This window comes from Hippocampus zosterae, chromosome 7 (assembly GCF_025434085.1).
Source record: "Hippocampus zosterae strain Florida chromosome 7, ASM2543408v3, whole genome shotgun sequence".
NCBI classification, from domain to species: Eukaryota; Metazoa; Chordata; class Actinopteri; order Syngnathiformes; family Syngnathidae; genus Hippocampus; species Hippocampus zosterae.
The window spans coordinates 154850-173720 of record NC_067457.1 but is presented as its reverse complement, the minus strand read 5'-3'; the positions used below and the strand labels follow the sequence as shown (position 1 = coordinate 173720).

The following is an 18871-nucleotide window of genomic DNA, read 5'->3' as shown; positions in this document are numbered from 1 at the left end:
TTCTTTGGTGGTTGTGTTGTTGTTTTTAATTTAATGCATCGAGAAAAAAAAGAGATTCTTTATTGACGGTGTAAATTGTGACACATTTTTCATTCATGTGAAAAGTCGGCGATTCATCCCTTCAGTTGTTCTGGAGTTTCAATGAGTTTTTCTTGAATATGTCCACGAACTGATCACAAGTAACACGAGTTTCGAATATTTCGGTGTTCACTAATGCTACATAGCTCCACTGACAATTTGTTGACTTTGCAAGTGGTGGTTTCCACAAAGGCAATGGCAGCAAAGGTTGTCTTCTGACTTGAATTTTTCATTGGATAAATGTTTGTGCATTTGTTGCATGGTGGAATCACAATAAAAATACCCAAATGGTAACTGCACTGTATATTGGATACGCCCGTGTTCATGTTCATAAGCTCAACGGCCAACTTTGTAGCGTTGCGTACAAACGTATGTAAATCCGTTGAGAAAACTTTGGAGGTCAGGGGGGGTCAGGTAACGTATCTGTATCCGTGTCTTTCCATCTTCCGATTGTAAACAGCTCTGCGATTGGACGTGTACGATGTCTTACTTGTTGTGATTGGTCGATTGGTTCAATCCATCTAAAAGCCGTAATTATTCCCGTTAATTCTGTTGTATTAAGCGAGCCAAACTGGGCAAATTTACAGTCCACAGCAGCAAGACTGTGGATAGAAAGTTTCAGGTGTCCGAAGACGACTGGGATAGGCTCACTCCCCAACCGTGACCCTTGTGAGGATAAAGAGGATCGGAAAATGGATGCGTGGGATATACTGTCGATCCCAATCCCAAAGTAAATATATCTTACACGTAAGATAACTTGTGAAAATTGTGGTCACACCTTTGAATCGTTGTCGCAGGTCAACAGAGGCGCAGGTCTCGAGCTCGAGCGAAGGCACCTTTTCAAGTTTAAACAGCGCCCTCTGTCGGTGGAAAGTTGACGCTGCAGTCGTGAGAGTTTCCAGGCTAATGAGGCGCAGGTCAGGTCAAGTGTTGTTGTTTGGAATGCTCTGCACACCGATTGCACTTCCGGGTGCACTTCCGGGTGCTTCTCTGTTTGTTTTTACCAGGATGCCGTAGCGGATAACGCACACGCGCTGCTTTCCAGGACGGCAATGGCACCGCTTCGCTCAGCTGCAAGGTAACGCTGTTTTCTTTGTCGTTGTTCTGTCTCAAGTTTTTTTGTGCTGGTCTTTAATATTGGCTGACTGACTGTCGCGTAACTCGACGGCAAGCTAAGAAAGCGTCTTTGCAACGACGTGTTTGCCACCCAGGCTGAATATGGTGAAAGGGAGGGAGAGCGAGTGTTCACGTTGGAACTTTTTTTCACGTGCCGCTAACTCGACATGTCACTTGACTTGGTCGCGCTAAAGGCTGCCATTCTCATCCGTGCAGCTCCATAAAAAGGAAATGGACGCCCATGGGATGACATTTGAATGTTGACACCGTTTGCCAAGCAGCTTGACGAACAGACCAAAGCAGACGTCACAAGTCGATGCAAAGACAGTTGTCAAGATGAGCTGGGGAAGATCCCAATTGAAGGCGACGTTTGAGGACTTTTTCAGCTGAAAGTTGCATAAAATGCAGGAGGGGGGCGGGGGTCTGACATGCTGCTTTCCTTTTGTTGAACAATGGCCATTGAGCGCGCACCGAAGATTGTTGTTGTCATGGATGTCAGTCATAGTTTGGTCATGGGGATGTGAAGCTTGTTCCAGGGCCCCCTCCGCAGCTCATCCGTCTGCGTCCTCTCACTGGGACGGGCGGGAAGATCCCTCATGACCGGGCCTCGCTCTCCCTCGCCGTTACTGCCGTCCACTCTCTCGCCCTCTCCCGGTCCTCTGTCATCGGCCGTCCCGTTCCGCGGTCCCCCGGCCGTGCCCGCGTCGCCGGCGCGCCCGGAGCAAACGCCGCTTTGTCGCGCGTCGAAGACGTTGACCGTCTTATGGATGTCGGAGTTGGCCAACCAAAGGCTCGCGGGGCCGGCCGTCCCCGACGTCCCCGAGCTCTCAAAGGCGCTCAGGGGCAATTTCTCCTCCGGCGTGGCCGCCGTTTCGTCCGCTTTTTTGAAATGCCCGGTCGGCCGCGAGCTGAAGGGGAGCGACGGGGGCCCGCTGGGCGCCGCTGAGCGGCGCGTGCGCAACGCCGAGCCATTGCGGGCCACGTAGAGGCCACCGTTGACGTCGCTGCGGTTAAATGTGGCGGCGGAGCGGCCGCGTAGGGCCACCGCGGCGCTGTCGTCGCCGCTGGAAGCGGTCTCGTACTCGCGCTCCAACAGCAGCTCCATCCGACGCTTTGGGCCGCCGTGCTGCGAAATGGACACAAACGCGAGTCAGTGGAAAGGGATTGAGTTTTGAGGTCAGGAAAGAAGGAGTGAGGCAGCAAGGAAAGACTCCAAAAAGCAGCAGTAGCCAAAAGCTCCTTTTTGACCACCGAGCGACAGGCGCAGCACAAACTCAACAGGAACCCAAAGCGAGAAAGCCAAAAAGCCAGGCCAGGCGCGCTCCAAATCTTACGTCATGGCAAAGAACCGCATCCTGAGGGAGAGCGGAAAGTCCCGATGGCGCCCTGCTCTCTAGGCGCTGGTCTCCCCCTCGCTGTCCTCCATAATGGGCGCCAAGGTGTCGGAGAGGTCGCCGTTGTGCGCCGCTGACCGCTCCTTGTGGTCTTTGTTCGAGAGTTCTGGATGTGTTTTGGAAGAAGCGCCTTCCTCCCCGTTCTTGTGATGTTCCCGGGCTCCTTCTCTTGCGGATGCGGCTTTTGGACCGCCGGCGTCTTGCGGCGGCCCGTCGCTCTGTGACGGCGCCTCCCCTTCGTGCGACTGGCTCTCTTTGCGCTGGCTGCAAATGCTGGAGTTGCCCAGTTGCGAGATGGGACGGCGTCGCCGGCCAAAGCGTTTTGGTGTCGCGCGCCATCCCTGTGCAGAGCTGCGCCTGCGCCCGCGCCCCCGCCCCCACCCCCGCCGCCTCCTTTCCGCCGCATCCGACACGGATGCAGAGACGCTCATCTCGCCGAGCGCCGAGTCATCCGTCCCCCCCTCGCCCCCTCCGTCTCTGCCTTTGCGCCAGACTGCGGCGGCGGGGACACCGTTGGGCTTTTGTTTGCGCCGATAACTGCCGTCGATGGCAAGAGCGCCACGAGGGACCAAAGCAGGAAGCTCTCCCGGGCGCTCCGGCCCGGCCCCCTCTCCGCTGTCCTTCATCCTCGCCCAAGTTTGCATCTGCGCCGCAGCCCTCCAGATACCAAGCCTTTCATTTTCTTCCCGTCTTCTCGCGACTGCGTTATTTCTCCTCGCCGACCCCTTTCCCTCTTTCTCATCCACCCCCCCTCCGCCTTCACCTTGCACCGGTTCGATTCTGGCCTTGTTCCACGGCAGGTGGACGCCCGGGGGCCGCCCGTCCGCTTGACCAGAGGGCATCAGCGAACGCACGAGAGCCTTCAGCCTGGCCGCGGGGCCCAAACGGAAGCCGTCCTGGGGCGCTTGCGCTTTGTCAGTCGCGAGGGGGGTGGCGTTTGTTTTCACGGTGCCGTTCGGAGATCGGGGACGAGTCCGGCCGTAGGGGCGCTGGGGTGGTAATCTGCCTCCTTGAAATTGTCTCGGAACCTGCTGCCGCGGAGGCATGGTCCCAAAAAACAGAGCAAATATTTTAGAGTAGGAAATGATGCAGTGGACCGAACGGGCTAAGCCTTAGGTGGCGCTCTTGTGTTGTGAGTCGCATCCTTTTTAAACGGGAAGCACGCGGGAGTTGGGAGCGGGGACATTTCCATGTCAATTTGACAGAATGAAGCGTCCACTTCAGCTCGTGTTGGGTCCTAGCCTGCCGTGCTTACCTGCGCGTGGGCTCCCCGCGGCCGGTAGTAGTAGTAGCAGCCGCCGTCGTCATCGACCACCACCTCTCCGTATTCATCAGAGAGGCCGCAGGGCGAGATGAGCTTTCGTCCGCTGCCGTACCGAGGGAGGTCGTAGCTGCAGACGCACACAAGAGCATCTTCAAAGTGGCGTCTTTTGTTTGCTTTTCAAAATAAACTGCAAGTGGAACTGCTCGCGCTGCCCCTTCTTTGCATTTCATGGAGATTATCACGGTTTGTTTTGCGCATTGTTTGCCGACAACTTTCCGACAGCCTTCTGCGTTTGTCGGAAACTTTGTCGATTGCTTTGTCTTCCGGCAGCGCTTGAACCCAAACAAATGCAACAGACGCGGGCGGCCATTGGATGTGAATCCCGCAGGATCGCGCCGTGTCATTTTGCTGCGAGCCGGCAGCATCTGGCCTATTGTGAATGCGGGCTGCCCGATTAGCGCCGTCGCTCCACTAGCGAGACCTAATTAGCTTCGTCTGCTTCCGAGCGCGCGTACGTGTGCTGAAGAAATAACGAGCCAGCCTTGCACTTGGTGAGCTTCTCTTCTACACGGAGAAATGCGCCGGCCTGGCTTCTGCGGCAAAAGATAACCGCAGAAGGTTTGTCACAGTAACGACAATATCGTTTTTTTCGCAATACCTCGACGGCTAGTTTGAGTTTACTTTGGACTGGGCGGCAGACGCAAACGACCGTCGTTGCTTAAAAGCGCAATCATGAGGGCACAGTGGGAACACGATGGGTCTTGGCGTAGGACCTTGAGGGACACCGTAAATGTTTCCCCGAAATGAATAATAAGGATGGGATTACTGACCCTTGATCGTAGTTGCAGTACTCTTGCGTATAGTAGTCGTGGCCCGGATCGATGCCGGACTCCACGGATAACTCCTGGCGGAAGGACGGGCCGTTAATACGACGCCGACGCGCGCAGGGCGACGCGCTCGCCAATCGCTTCCCGCAATGAGGCGGCAAGAGGTCAAAGTAAAGCCAAGCGAGAGTACCTCGGGTGTGAGGAGAGAAGGTCGGAGGAGTTGTCGCGTCTTCCGCAAGAGAAAAAGAAGCGGCGGATGAGAACCGAATTGAGCAGACGTGCGGCGCCCTCTGGCAAAATGTCATGCCGTCGCGTCTTTGGGTGGCAACAAAAATGAGTGGCGTCTAAAAATGCAACGTTGTCAACTTTGCACGCGAGGAATGCGCCCCCGGGTTCTTTGTTTGAGTCGGCTCAAGACGCAGATGAGGAAAAGGCAATGACCATCGACTTTTTTTCCCCCCTTTTCTTTCAGCATCAAGGAACAGAAAAGAGAGGCCAGCATGCGAGCAAGCAAGCAAGCGAAGCCAAGAAGCAGGCCCATGCCACGCCGGAGAGCGGACGGCGAGCCGACACCTACCTCCTGTTGTCTGCGCCTACGCCTGCGGGACGACGCCCAGGGGACAAAAAGGGAAGAGGAGCAGAGACGCACCGTAAGTCACATTTGGCGTGATGCCTTTTGTTTTGATTCAAATGCGCGCCGGCACGCGTTTGACATTGGCTGAGATGTCAAAATGCATTGAAGCACACGCGCAGAGTGTGTGGCCCCAAAAGTATCGGGTCGCGCGAAGGCTGACGATAGCAAGCATTTTTATTGAAGGCAGTAACGTTTGAGTCTGAGTTGAAGTCCTCTTTGTCACTAGTTGCCACGTAAAGTCGACCCCAAAAGACATTTTTTTTCTTCAAGCGCGGATGCACGACAGGACGCTTCGCTGATGACAGCCGCTAGGCCGTTTCCAAAATAACTTGATGCAATAAGAGAAGAAATAAGGAGCCCTGGCCGATGGTGCGAGTTGTGCTGAAAGGGAAGCTCTGTAATCATTCCAAGAAGAAAAAAAAATCATCATCATCAATCCATCAATAAATGACTGGGTGGGTGTGGGCGTGGCCGTGGGCGTGTCCAAGGGCTGAAGGCTAGAGGACCGTGGACTGAGGGCAGAATGCTTTGTCAAACTCAACCACCGTTGAGCTCATGTTTGGCTTGGGCTGCATCTGCTGAGGCGGGGGCTTGACTTCTCCTCCTCCTTGTCCCTCCGCCGCTCCTCCTTCGGCCGACGCGTCCGAGGAGTCGGCCGAGTCCGCGGTCGAGTCCGCGGCGTCGCTAGACGCGCGCTTCTTTGTGACCTTTATGAGCGGCACCTGCTTCCGATCGATCTGGCTGAACATGTTGGCCACCGACTTCTCGATGTCGGCGATATTCTGGATGTTTTTTAAGATGCCTTTCAGCTCCCTGCGGGGGGGCTCCGGCGGCGGGGGCGGTGGGGGCGGGGGCCGGAGGGACGCGGGGCGCAGGGCGGCCGCCTCCGAGAACGGAGGGAGCACAAAGGGGGAAGATCTCGCGCGTGAGGGCGACAGGGGAGGAGGGAGGGGAGGGGGAGGCGGGGGCAAAGGGCGGCCGCCGGGGGGAGATGGCATTGAAGGAAGAGGAGGCGGAGAGGGAGATGAGTGGACAGCAAGTGGGGGAGGAGGAGGGGGAGGCGCGGGCGCAGACGGGGGAGGCGGTGGCGGCGGCGGAGTGCAAGGGGGATCGGGGATGGCGTCCCAATCCACCTGAAGTGCGGCCCCAAAGCCGCGCGACGTCGGCGGGGTGGGCTCGCGGCTCGGCGGAGGCGTGCCGCCGTCCGTCGGGGTGATGACGATGCTCGGCCGGACGCCGCAAACGCCGTCGGGTGCCGCAGAAATGAGCTTTTGCCTCATTTCCTCAAAGTGGCGGGCCTGCTGCTTGACCGTCAGCTTGGCTCCGAGGCCCAGGCTGGCCATCCGCGAGTCGCCGTCTTTGCTCTCTCGGAATCGGGCCTTCAGGAGCTCCAGTTGCCACTGCACGGGATCCATCACCACTTGCCTCCTGGAGGCCTCGTACGGCTCCCCGCGACGTAGCCTGCTGGGGAGGGTCCAGCTGTGGCCGCCCCAGGAGCCCCTGCCGCTGTCGCTGCCGCTGCCGCTGCGCCCGCCGGATCCCCCGCCTCCTCCGGGGGAGCCGATCCTCAACCGGGCCTCCCGAAGACCCCTCCCGGAAGGGGAGAAGCGCCCAAAAGTCTCCGGGCTGCTGGAGGTTCCGTCCTCGCGGTAGATGGGATTTGGGATGGTCAGGGGGTTTTCGTCGGACAGGAAGGTGACGCTGGACTCGGACTTGGGCAGTTTGTTGCGCACGCCGCCGTTGGCCACGCACTGCCGATGGGCCGCGATGGCTCGGGTGGCGAAATCGGAGATGAGTCGTCGCCGATCGCTTTCGTCCGAGCTTCCCGCGCTGCGGCCGGCGAACGGGAGGAAAAAGTACAAATGAAAGACGGGGAGGGGCGACAAGAATACGGAGCCGGGTTCACGTCAGGTCTTTGGGAGGTGAGCGGATGTCCGCGTTTGACTCTGGGAGTTAGGATGGGGCGCGCGGGGGCTCGAGAAGACGGCGTCCCGCCTTCGTAGCGGCGCGCTACAAAGGAGCTAGCGGATCACGACTATTAACGGCAGACGTGATGGAACCACGGTGAAGTCTCGTCGACACTTACGTGGCGTCGTCGCCCAGCTCTTCGTACAAGTTGTCGGCGCCGCCCCCTCCGGGTTTGCCGCTCGGCAGTGCCACCTGCAGGCGGGCGCTCTTGGCGCACTCTTCTTGCCGCCTGTGGAGGAAGGCGGAGGGTTCGCCATCACTCAATAGCCTGCAAATGTGCCATTTCAAATCTTACATTGCTAACGGCAAAAGCACCGTCGCACGGAAAACTGCACTCACTCTTTAAATCTGCCGATGAGCGGTGCAGTGGGGAAAACGGAGAGAGCCACAGGGAGACGGATGAGTGACTCTTTGAAGCATCGATCACACCGATCGATGCCGCGTGCGCGCGACTGAGTTGAGGTCTGGAGATTGATTGAGTTGTCGCGCGCTTACTGCCTGTAGCTGACGATCACGATGAGGATGGCGGGCACGCAGCAGACGATGATGATGACGGCCATGGCCAACAGCGCCCCCTCCGTGTAGCCCACGGTCCGCGCGGCCTTCTTGGCGCCGCTCGCCGCTTCCGGCGTTCGGACCTCCAGAAGGCGCCCCCCCGGGGGCATGAAGGCCTGGAAGGCTTTGTTGATGTCCAGGAGCTTTCCGTCCAGAAACCTTTTGCCCAAGGCACGCAAAGGCCCATTGGCGAGCGCCGCTGGCGTCCGGCGCGCTTCTCGCTCGGCGCGCTTCTTACTTGCGCAGCTCCTGCGTGGACACGGCTCTATTGGTCAGCGGGTCGATGGCGTAAACGGTGAGGTCCGATTTGGTGTAGTCCTCGCGCTCCAGCCCGTCGCCGTGACGACGGGGACCGATGGCTTCGGCGAAAACCCGAGCTCCGGGAATCTGCTCCCCGACGTAGTGCTCCAAAACGCTGGCGAGGAAAAAGCCCGCGGCTTTCGTCTCAGCAAAGCAAAAAAAATTCTAATCCTGAAAGCTGGTTGTTACCTGAGCACTTTGTCTTTGTTTCGGTCCACATACGCGGGCGGGACGTTTGACACCACCACCTGCATGTCCAATCGGTTCACCACTGACACCTGCCAGAGAGGAAAAAGGCAAATGACGCCACGAGCACCTCGGGGGAAATGCGGCCAACGGGGACGCCCAACACTTGCGCTCCCGTGGCTCTGTAGAAAATACTCGCCACAATCTCCGCCTGGCCGCTGTGCCCCCGCCCGCCGTCGTCCGTGGCGACCACCCCCAACCTGAAGTAGGACCGTCGCATGTTGCGGTAGATCCTGGCCGTCTTTAGCACGCCGCTGAGCGCCTCCATGACGAAGCCATCTTTCCCGGCCGAGGGGGCGTCGACGAGGCGGTACGTGACGGCGCTGTAGTTGCCCGTGTCTCGGTCCAGGGCCTGCGAGAGGAGGAGCGGCGGCGATGGCGCCATTGGCATCCTTTTGGAATTCGATCGACGCCGTCATCGTCGCTTGAAGGCGACCAAATGTCACGCGCTCCGCGGCAAACGGCTAACCGTCGACGGCTTCTGACTCGCTTTCAACCAAAAAGGCGGATTAGCGGCCGGCCGTACCTGCACTTGCAAGACGGAAGTGAACGTTTTGGCATCCTCCGCCACTCCTCCGATGTAAAGAGGACTGGTGAAAACCGGCCAGTGGTCGTTCTCGTCCCGCACGTCAATCACCACTACCGCCGTGTTACCTGAAACGCACGCGCGCCCAATTGAGTTTGGAATAAGAAGGAAAACGGGAAGGCCGCCGATCGGTTGCCCCGGGGCCTCTCGTCCACGTGCAAACGGCGCAATTGGAGTCACGGCTGCGGCTCCAGCGCCCGGTCAATGTGATCCCACGGCCGATGTGAGTGTGCCGCCAGGATTTTGACACGCTTTCTTTTGTCTTTTCCCCTGCAGATGGCACAAAGGACGCCCGTCTTGGCGAGCTACCGGGATGGACGCCCAAGATGATGACGTTTGGGTGATGCCTTTCGGGGGGAAAAGTCAAACAAGCGTTGCAACGCAAAAGTAAAAGACGACGACGACGGCGTGGAACTTCATCCCACAAGGACAAGGTAGGCCAACGTCACGCTTCGGCTAGCCGAGAGCGGCTAACGCGTCGACTCGCGTTCAATTCAATTGTATTTCTGGTGCTGTACGCGGAGCAATTTAACATCGACAATAAACAGTCAAACAAATGGGTAACAGTAAAAGCAAGAACAAGTCCAAGTCGTGCCAAGTGGAATGCCAAAGAATACAAGTGAGTCGCCCAACGTTTAGCTGGAGCTCGTTCCAGAGAGAGGAATGTACGTACGTCTCTCGCGCGTTTCATGGAGAGCAAAGCACGCGACCCAACCGTCCCGTCAAACGTGCCAATTGTGCCAGCGCTGGCTTCCGCGGCTGGCGGACGTGTCCTCCCACGTCTGCTTTGTACCAAACGGCGTCCTTGTCATTGTACCGAACTGCCAAACGAGGCTCCGCCCGCCAGCGCGTCAGCCGTAATTGGCTGCCAAAGTGGCAAAACGGCCGCAAGGACGCGGACTGTCTGACGCGCCGATGGACGCCGGCTCGTTGTCGTCCCGTTGTTGTTCTTGTCCCGCAGCGAGCCGACCCGCCTCGGGCTCCGGGAACTCACGTACTCTTGGCAGGGGCTCGGAGGTCGGAGGAGTCCACCCTCGCGGAGTCCGCTCGGACCTTGAGAACGTAGCTGGAGTTGGCCTCGTAGTCCAGCGCTTTGGCCGTGCAGATTAAGCCCGTTTGATTGTTTAACGCAAACGCACCTGCAAGGGAGAGAAGAGGTCGGGAGGGGCGACCTATGACCCGTGTAAATCGCCGCCTCCGTCGGAGGAAGTAGGCCAGCTCCTTTTTGTCGCCGGCGGCAGAAAGTCAAAAGGCATCACCGAGGCACCCGTGCGCTCACCTCCTCGGTTGCCCTCCACGATGGAGTAGACGATGCTTTGATTGACGGCGGCGGCCAGGATGACTCCCACGGGGGTTCCCACCGCGGCTTCCTCGCTCACGGGCGCAAACCTGGGAACACATCGGTCGGGCCGCGGCCGCCTTGAGCCGCGCCAAATGTGGACTCGCCGATGTCAAATCTGTCAAGTCCTTGCCAAAAGTCGCCGTGGCTACTTCCCCGACGAAGGGCGTCCGTAGCTTTCACGGCCACCCAAATGGCAAAAGCGCGATCCGCGGATGGCGTACCTGTATTGCTCTCGAGTAAAGATGGGAATGACGGAGGGCTGAAGGACGGTGATGTCCACCAGCGCGGTGCTCTCCTTCACCGGCTCGCCGTGGTCGTAGGCCACCACCAGCAGCTGGCAAACGCACACGCCGACGCCGCTTATTTCCAAGGAGTTGAGAGCCGCACTTTTGACTGCCAACCACTTGGAGAAGGCCGCTCGCACCGCGCCTCGGCCCAAGAGGACTGGAAAGCTTGGAAATGCTCGGCGGCGCATACTTTGAATGTCGGCGGGATGGCTTGACGTGGACTTACGGTGAATTTGAGGTTGGGCTCCTCGTTGAGGTTGACTCTGGTGACGACGTTGCCCGTGTGCTCCTCCACCTCAAACAGGCTGGCCGCGTAGCGATCGGCCCCCCGCTCCACTCTGTAGCGCACCAGGCCGGCCGCCGTTCCCTGCGGACGCGACAGACGCCGCTCGCTTGGTCTCGCATGCCAACAATGAATTTGGATTCCGCGGCGTTCAAACGAGAGGCTCACCGGGGGGTCGGAGTCGTCGGCCGTCACCGTGGCCACCAGGGTCCCCTTGACGGCGTCGGGGGCCACCGAGCCGCGGTACTTGGGCCGGCCGAAGACCGGAGCAAAGTCGTTGACGTCCTGCGGAGAAAGCCAGGCGGCCTCAGCGCAGAAGAAGAAAGGAGCGCCCCAAAGAACATCGAACGCACCGTGATGACGACGGTGACGGAGGCCACGCCCGGAGGCATGCTCCCCGCGCTGTCCAGCGCCTCCACGGCGAAGGTGTGAGAAGAATTGGACGGCGTCAAGGCCTCAAAGTCCAGCACCTTGCGCACGGACAAGTCCCCCGTCACGGGGTCCACGCCAAAGAGCCCCAGGATCTCCTCGCCGGCGCCGGCGCTTCGGATGCGATAGGTGAGGTTGGAGCCCAGATCGGCGTCGGTGGCCTGCGAGGGACGCGCAGCGGCTGAGAGGGAGCCACGGACGGCCCCTCGGACCCCCCGAGCTCCGGCGCCCCCCGCTCACCCGCAGCCTGAGAATGACGGTGCCCTCTGGACTGTTCTCCGGCAGCTCCGCCCGGTACGCCCGCTGGCTGAACACGGGGCTGTTGTCGTCCACGTCGAGAACCGTGACCGACAGCGTCAGCCTGGAGCGCCGCGGGTCGGCGGCGCCGTCGCAAGCCTCCACCGTCAGAAAGTAGTGAGCCTTCGCCTTGGGGAGGAGAGTCCCACATGTCGCCGCCGCCCCGTTTGCCGTTTGCCTTTTGCGTGGCCTACCTCTCTGTCCAGCGGCAGCGCGCTTCTGATGGCTCCCGCGGCGTCGATGGAGAAAAGCCTTTGATGGTTGACCAGTCGGTAGCGGACCTGCCCGTTCGCCCCCAGATCAGGATCGCTGGCCTAGTGTTGATCCAAAATGGCGTCGTGCCCAGACACCTTTGTTTCATTCTTGCGCTCGCTCTCTGTCCGTGCGTTTGTGCGTTTGCGCGTTTGTTGCTACCTTGACCTGTCCGACGAATGCCCGATCCTGCTTTTCGCTCACAGTCAGATTCACCGGCATTGAGGGATCGAACAGCGGGTCGTTGTCGTTGACGTCAGTCACCACAATGTTCACCGTCGCACTGGAGGTCTGCGCATACACACACACACACACACATATACATTTATATACGTGTGTGTGTGTGTGTTTTTTCAGTTGCGACCTCTCTATCAACCAAATGTAAACAAAAAGCTCATCATTCTTCAGAAAATACTTGAAAGCATCCATGATGTGACGTGAGTGTTGTTACCCCGTCGGGCATCTCGTCCGAGGCCGTGACCACCAGGGTGTAGTGGTCCAGTGTCTCCCTGTCGAGAGGTTTGGCCAGGACCAAATACCCCGAGCTGAGCAAGAGGGAATGTCATGAAAGAATTCATTATTCAATAATACAATTCCCTGCGTCACCCCCCCCTACCCCCTTTGAGAAATGTAAATAGACCTCCCCGGTGGTGGCGATGCATTTTTCATGCCATGTAAATGAATAAATAGAGCAGTGCGCCTTTGGTAATGCATGTGGCTCTCTCACATGGCACTTTTGGAGGAGCCGTTATTGTCTCTCTGGCTCCAAAAATCGTCCTTGTTAGCTCGTACCGCCGCTCACATGACGGCCTCCCCAAGTAGACGACGGACGGATGGGATGAGTAACGCCCCACTCCCAAAGGCGCGCCATCCGGCTTCACGACCGCAAGCTTACCCGCTCTCCAGTAAAAACTGCTCACGCTGATCCCCACCGTCGATCCTGTAGACGATGGCGTCCCCCTCTCGATCGGTGGCCTGAGACGACGATTTAAGGCCGCGGCGTTAGCATTTGTTTCCCGCGGCTATGCGGCGCTCACAAAAAGCAGGCGCCGGCGCTCCCGGTGGCCAATGGGCGCCATGACCGAGAGTCACCGCGGATGCAGCGATGCGCTTACCTGCAGGTTAAGCAGCGAGGCCCCCGTCCTCATTGCTTCGCTAATCTCCAGGCTGTAGCGCTGGCGGGGAAAGCGCGGAGGACTCTGGTTGTTGGGCGGCAACACTTCAATGTAGACCGTTGTAATAGACGACCTTGACAGGATGACACGAGACCACCGCAAATTTGAGCTTTGGGCTTTTCTTCTTGTTGTTGCACTCGATCAAGTCAACAAGAGCAACTTTTGCCTTGCAAAGTGCTCCGGCCGAGCTCAAGGAAAGCTTTTGTCTTTGTCTCCCTTCATTTGAGTCAGAGCCCCCCGCAAGGTAATGACGCTCGGGGCCCTTCTCTTCATTAAGTGGAGCGTCGTCTTTGGGAAGGCGGCTTCGGCCGAGAGCTCGATGCGCGGCGCGAGCAAAACGACAACGGCGGACAAAAGCCTTTTTGACCTTCTGTGAGGTCGCGCCCCGTTGTCCGAAGCTTCCACGGTCAAGGCGTAGCTCCGACCCACAGATAGGTCCGCGCCCGCCGCTACGGTCAGGATGCCGCTGCTGCCAAGGCAAAACAAAGTTTCAGAGACGGCGAGTGAGAAAAAGAACACCATTCATCCATGCGCGCGCTACCACTAAATGGGGACTTTGTAAGAAGCTAGCGCACGGGCCAGTTTGAAAGCGTTTTGTTCAAAAAGCTTGTCGAGATAAAAAAAGTGCGGTTACCTGTTGCCGAGCAGAAACTGTCCCCGATCCCCCGCCACGATCCGATAGGCGACCCGGCCGTTGGGACCCTCGTCCTCATCCACCGCCGACAGCTGCAATCAGCGCGGCGGATTGAGCCCGGCGCCCGATTTCCAGCGGCCAAAAGTGCCGAGGGCGCGTCCCAATTCACCTGCAGCACCGTTTCTCCGGGCGCCGCGTCAGTGTACAGCTGGACGTGGTAGGACACGTTGGCGAACGTCGGCGTGTTGTCGTTTGCGTCCAGCACGGTGACGGTCACGGCCACCGGAGCGCTCCGCTGGACGCCGTCTGATGCTCGCAGCTACGACCACAAAAAGGCTACCGTTTGGCCGGGGACGTAACGATGGCCAGTAGAGGGCCTCGGAATGTATCTGCGTCTGTCCAATGCGACTCATCGCTAAAGTAAGGGAGGGGGGGGGGGCGAGCATATCGGACTTACCGTGAAGGCGTACGTGTCCCGCGCCTCTCGATCCAACGGCCGCGCCAGAGTCAAGTATCTTGCGATTCCCACGGGCGTCACGGCAAACACGTCCGCGTAGCTGTCCAAAGACAGCTGCAGCTGAGGGTCCCGCGTCTGGTAGGAGGACGCAGACGTAGGCCACCGTTAGCCGGGACTCGGGGAAGCGCAAACGCTCCCGTCTCCATTCCTGAGGAGAAACTTTAGCGGCGACCGCACGCCCATGATCATCTGGTGAGCGCCGAAGCTCACCTCCTCCACGTCGTTGTCCAGCGCCACGACTGCCAAAGGCTCCGATAGGCCGGCGTCGACGGCCACGCTGGTTCCCGCCGGCGAGCCCTCCGCCACGTAGCCGCGGTAACTGCTCTCCAGGAAGTACGGCGCCTGGTCGTTCTCGTCCAGCACCTCGATCTGGAGGCTAGCGAAAGCCGGTAACGGGTGCCCGTTGTCCTGCTCGGCCTGCAAGCCAGAACGGGGGGGACGGCGGGGGGGCTATTGACAGACGGCAATGGCAAATATGCTCTTGTCCATTGGCGGCCTTGTGAAAAGGGCGCGCCGTAGTCCCGCTCTTCCGATGCGCAAAAGCCTTGGCCCCCCGTGTTCAATCGCTCACCTTCACAATCAGATCGAATTTGCGGCACAGTTGTCTGTCGACGGGCTTCCGCAGCAACAGCTCGGCGGTGCTTCTGTTCAAGGTGAAATATTCGGCGTAGAATTCTGGTTTGCCTGCGAGGGGAGGGAACAAAAAGAAAGGTCAGGGGTCGCGCTGCGGAATATTAAAGCTCTCCGCGGGTGGGACGCGGACGCTCGTAAGACGTATGCGGCATCGCACCGTATCGCCATCTGCGTCTTCGCCGAGACGCAATGCCATTCAAATCGATCCGCGATACAAACCGAAAGACTTGTTGCGGTTTTTCGACCCACCAATGAGGATGGAGTAGAGAATTCCCGGCCTGTCCGACGGAGGTTGGATGTTGCGGTCTTGATCCACGGCCAGAATGGGCGGAGTCACATTGAGGGGGTTCACCTTATTCTGGAGGCGGCAACACGATGGCGTACGTTAGATGGATTTAGACGGCTGCGTGCGTTCGGGCATGTTTGCGCAGAAAAGGCCGAAGCGGCGGCGTCCCTTACCGGCTCGCTCAGCTCCGGCACGTTGGACTTGTAGGTGACGGGGCTGCAGTCGCGGCTGCGGCCCACCGCCGCGCAGGGCAGGAAGACGGGCCCCAGGTCGTCGCCGTCCAGGACGTCCACGGTCAGCGTGGCGCTGGCCGTGCGCCGCTCGCCAGGGTCGGGCGCCCGGTCCTACCGTGAGCGACATTTGCCGGATCGGTCGCGACGCTTCGCCGTTAGCCGGAGCCGCCTCGCGGCGGCGCAACTCACATTGGCGCGTATGACGAGCAGGTAGCGCGTTTTGTCCTCGTAGTTGAGGCGTTCTCTGAGCACCACGGCGCCGAACAACGTCAGCGGGATGTCGAAGCTTCCGTTGGCCGTCTGAAGGGGGACACAAAACGCACGTTGACGTTCCGCCGATGGCACGAGAAGCGTCCGCCGCCGCCGAGCGTTTCCGTGCGTTGAGAACTCACCGGGTCTGCGGGGTTGTACTGAACGGTGTATTCTATCTGCCCGTTAGGACCGTCGTCGATGTCGGTGGCTCCGTCGTTGCCCGAAAAGCCGGAGAAGATGGTGGTGCCCACCGGAGTCAACTGCAAGCACCACACGCGCTTGTCATCCGCCGGCGGTGGCCCGTCGGATTGGCTCCGTGCTAAACCCAGGCAAGTGTGACCCCGCCTTCTCCAAATGGCATCGTCCCAATTTGCTCCTTTGCGGCAAACAAGTTAAGGCCCGTTCGGGATTGAGCGCTCAGTGAAAAGTCCTTCTCCTGCGCTCCCTTGCCATTTCGTTGCCGTTTGACTCGCATTTGATCTTAGTTTGAGCGTCTCGGTGACCGATGGATTGCTCTCTTGTTGTGTATGTGCGGCGGGAGGGCGGGCGCCGCCTTACCTCGCTCACGGCCACGTAGTATCCGTGCCGCTGAAAACGCGGCGCGTTGTCGTTGCGATCGCGCACCACGATTCGCACCTCGTGCAGGATGACCGTGCCGACCAGCTCGTTGGTACACTGCACCTGAACCACAATGGACTGAATGTGCCAGGGAGGCTGCGAAACAAAAAACGAGAGCCGCGGGCCGGCTTTGGTCTTTCCCGTCTCACTTTGCCGATCGCGCCGCAGCCGTCCCAATCGGCCACGTCGGCCCAACTTACGTCTCTGTCCAGAACGCGGCCGGTGCTGTTGAGGTAAAGGGCTTGTTTGGAAGAGTCCAGAATCACCCAGCGGTCGCGGTTGTCCCTCAGAGACAGGGAGATGGTCCGCTCCGGACCCTCCGCCACGCCGTTGATTTGCATGTTCTCCACCAACAACGTTCCTGGGGGGGAAAGTTGTTTGTTCTCTAAGCGAGTGGCCGTCGCTCCCAAAGACGGGCCTTACCGTTGGGACTCTCCTCGTCTATGGCCACGATGGTAGCGGGAGGACCCGGTCGGGAAAGTTTACATTCTGACAGAGACAAAAAGAGACGCTAGCGTCGGACGAGTGCGCGGCCCGTTGCGCTTCAAAGACGATTTCCACCGGCTGACATTGATGGAGAGGAGGGAAAGTGCAAATAGTTCTCACCCTCGTATTGCCAGTCTGCAGCACGGGACCCGGCGGGAGGCAGAAAAGGACACATGAAGGAAAAGTCCAAAAAGGGGGGAGGAAAGATTGGCAAGAAAGGGCTTTTGAGGTTTCCTTCATGTTGCTCGGCCCTCTAAAGCAGCCACCTCCTCTCTCGTGCACTTGTGGCCAACAAAGACAACTCTTTTTCGGCAATTGTCACGTGTAATATATTTAGCCACGACTCTCTATATTCAGTGGACAGAAAATATGCTTACCGTTGGCGTCTTGGGCCCGACAAGTTGATAGCAGCAGCAGCAGCAGCCAGAGCGGCTGATAAGCGCCTGGGATTGGCATGGTCCCGGGCCGTTTGACCCCGGGCCGTTTGACCCCGGCGCGTGACGGCGACCCCGCGGAGAGCATCTTCACCACCTTCCTCTGCGCGGGGAGGAGGAAGAAAAAAATGCCACCACGCGACGGCTTGGTGTTGTTGTTTGTGTTGCGAGCGCGCGTGTGTCCCGACTCCGCCTTCCCCGTGTAAACATGCTGAGCCGTGACTTTGATTCGTTCTTGCTTTTCCTGTTCGCTGCTTTCTAGCGTCTTTATTACCGATGAGTTTGACTGTCGATTGTGCGTGTTCAATGGCTCCATGTGCAGCACTTTGGATGCGGCGATTAAGAGTCAATCAGTAAGAGGCCATTCTTAGTCGATTGATCCTTCTATGGGCCTTTTTAGCCGCGCGCAAGTTGAAATGGGCCAATCGATGGCCGTCTCGCGCCGCCTCGAGCCTTAATATGAATGAGCGCACTTGCTCATCCATCCATGGACGCCATCTATCTCTGTCCGGCCCGTAATCGATTGACGAGCCACCCGTCTCCGGAGCCGTCTCGGAACAACGGGTGGCGGGCCGTGCTTTTTTTTCCCGCGTAGCTCCCCCCTCCCCCGCCGGCAACCTTTGACTTTCTCCCTCTGTCGGAGGCAGCAGGAGGCGGCGACAGCTTGCCTTCATTGAGCTAATCGGATGACCCCCCCCCTTCCTAATCCCAGGCGCCGGCTGCCGCCAGGTAAACCGGCTTGCGTTGCCGCTCGCTTACTTGTTGAAAACGCACGCGCGCCGGCCATTGGGAGAAAGGGGGGGGGGCCCAAGTGGGCTTTTGTTCCCCATACGCCAAAGCGAATTGGGAGAATTGGAGTGGAAAAGCGCAACTTGCCCCCATCATCTGACTTTTTTTTGGGGGGGGGGGCTCTCGTCAGACCCCGAAGCCCACTTGGCATGACCTTTGGCTGCGAGCACTTGGAAGGCGCGTTGCCACCGCCGCCGCACTCACCGCGTTATCCTCGGCGTCGCGGCCACGGGCCGAACGTCCACTTTTCCGCGCTCGGTCGCCGCCACATCCGGGAAAAAAAGGGTCCGGCGAATGACATCCGCGTAACTCATCCAGACGCGCCTGCGCGACGAGGACGGGGGGGCTTCGCGACTCCTCGAGGAAAAAGACGAGAGCGGTGCCGCCTTCCCGCCGCGCCGATGAACGGGCGGTCGTTGGCTTTGCGTGGAAAAAAATACGTGAGCTCTGTGGCGGCGTAACGGTACACCTCTTCTTGTGTTCTCCCTCTGCTTTGGCAACCGGAGCCGGGACGCAGCCGGTGGAGGCGAGTTGGGGGGGTGGGAGGGGCGAGAGAGCGAGAGGGGCGGCAGAGTCGCTCTCAAATGTACTGCCGGCCAAGAAGCGTGTGCAGTCACGTGCTGATTGCTGGTGAAAATCAGGCACTTTGCCTTCCCAACGCCCCCGACTAGCCGCGCGCTAATGGCAAATGGTCGACGCCGCAGGCGGCCGCGCTTTCAAAATACAAAGTCAAATTCAAGCGCGTCAAAACGACGAGAGCCGGATGATGTCCGCATCCTTCCGGGATCTGACCCGCGCGTCCAACCGCTCCCGTCTGCTCGACGGGATTAGGCGCAGATCCCGCTGGGCTCCGGGGAACGGCGAGCAAAAGATCACTGGCGCCAAGCTCCGGTTCCTTTTCTTTTCTCGCAAATACCTTTTCATGTGACATGAAAACCGCCATATAAATTTAAAAA

At 58.9% G+C, this 18871-nt stretch overlaps 1 protein-coding gene across 5 annotated transcripts; it reads right to left on the bottom strand.

Annotated features, from left to right (window-relative positions):
- Window positions 1-1434: 1434 nt before the first annotated feature.
- On the bottom strand, window positions 1435-18551 carry LOC127603212 (protocadherin-15-like). Of its 5 annotated transcripts, XM_052069321.1 has the most exons (39): window positions 18120-18458; window positions 17070-17229; window positions 16813-16827; window positions 16630-16695; window positions 16407-16567; window positions 16147-16302; window positions 15729-15848; window positions 15526-15636; window positions 15277-15447; window positions 15067-15175; window positions 14756-14868; window positions 14395-14601; window positions 14125-14259; window positions 13837-13986; window positions 13668-13759; window positions 13401-13502; window positions 12974-13106; window positions 12754-12833; window positions 12310-12403; window positions 12021-12149; window positions 11801-11920; window positions 11550-11735; window positions 11234-11470; window positions 11049-11165; window positions 10824-10964; window positions 10532-10644; window positions 10248-10357; window positions 9967-10107; window positions 8909-9036; window positions 8522-8734; window positions 8326-8414; window positions 8075-8251; window positions 7777-7995; window positions 7400-7510; window positions 5257-5278; window positions 4870-4908; window positions 4683-4756; window positions 3844-3979; window positions 1435-2320 (listed from the first exon to the last, which is right to left on the bottom strand). In XM_052069321.1, the coding sequence occupies exons 2-39, from the start codon at window positions 17212-17214 to the stop codon at window positions 1694-1696; spliced, it is 5289 nt and encodes a 1762-aa protein (XP_051925281.1). In that variant the 5' UTR covers window positions 17215-17229; window positions 18120-18458; the 3' UTR covers window positions 1435-1693. The 5 variants fall into 5 exon arrangements, with proteins under 5 accessions (XP_051925281.1, XP_051925279.1, XP_051925277.1 ...); XM_052069319.1 differs by lacking the exons at window positions 1435-2320; window positions 3844-3979; window positions 4683-4756; window positions 4870-4908; window positions 5257-5278 and adding an exon at window positions 5777-7143 and having other exon boundaries at window positions 16147-16269; window positions 18120-18551; XM_052069317.1 differs by lacking the exons at window positions 1435-2320; window positions 3844-3979; window positions 4683-4756; window positions 4870-4908; window positions 5257-5278 and adding an exon at window positions 5777-7143 and having other exon boundaries at window positions 18120-18549.
- Window positions 18552-18871: the final 320 nt, after the last annotated feature.

Excerpts from the sequence above, each read along its gene's own strand:
- LOC127603212 (XM_052069317.1), bottom strand. The coding sequence starts at position 17,214 with ATGCTCTCCGCGGGGTCGCCGTCACGCGCCGGGGTCAAACGGCCCGGG. Across the intron at positions 15,176-15,276 it reads TGCCGGAGCTGAGCGAGCCG|AATAAGGTGAACCCCCTCAA; the intron begins GTAAGGGACGCC and ends TGCCGCCTCCAG. Across the intron at positions 14,602-14,755 it reads AATTCGATCTGATTGTGAAG|GCCGAGCAGGACAACGGGCA; the intron begins GTGAGCGATTGA and ends TCTGGCTTGCAG.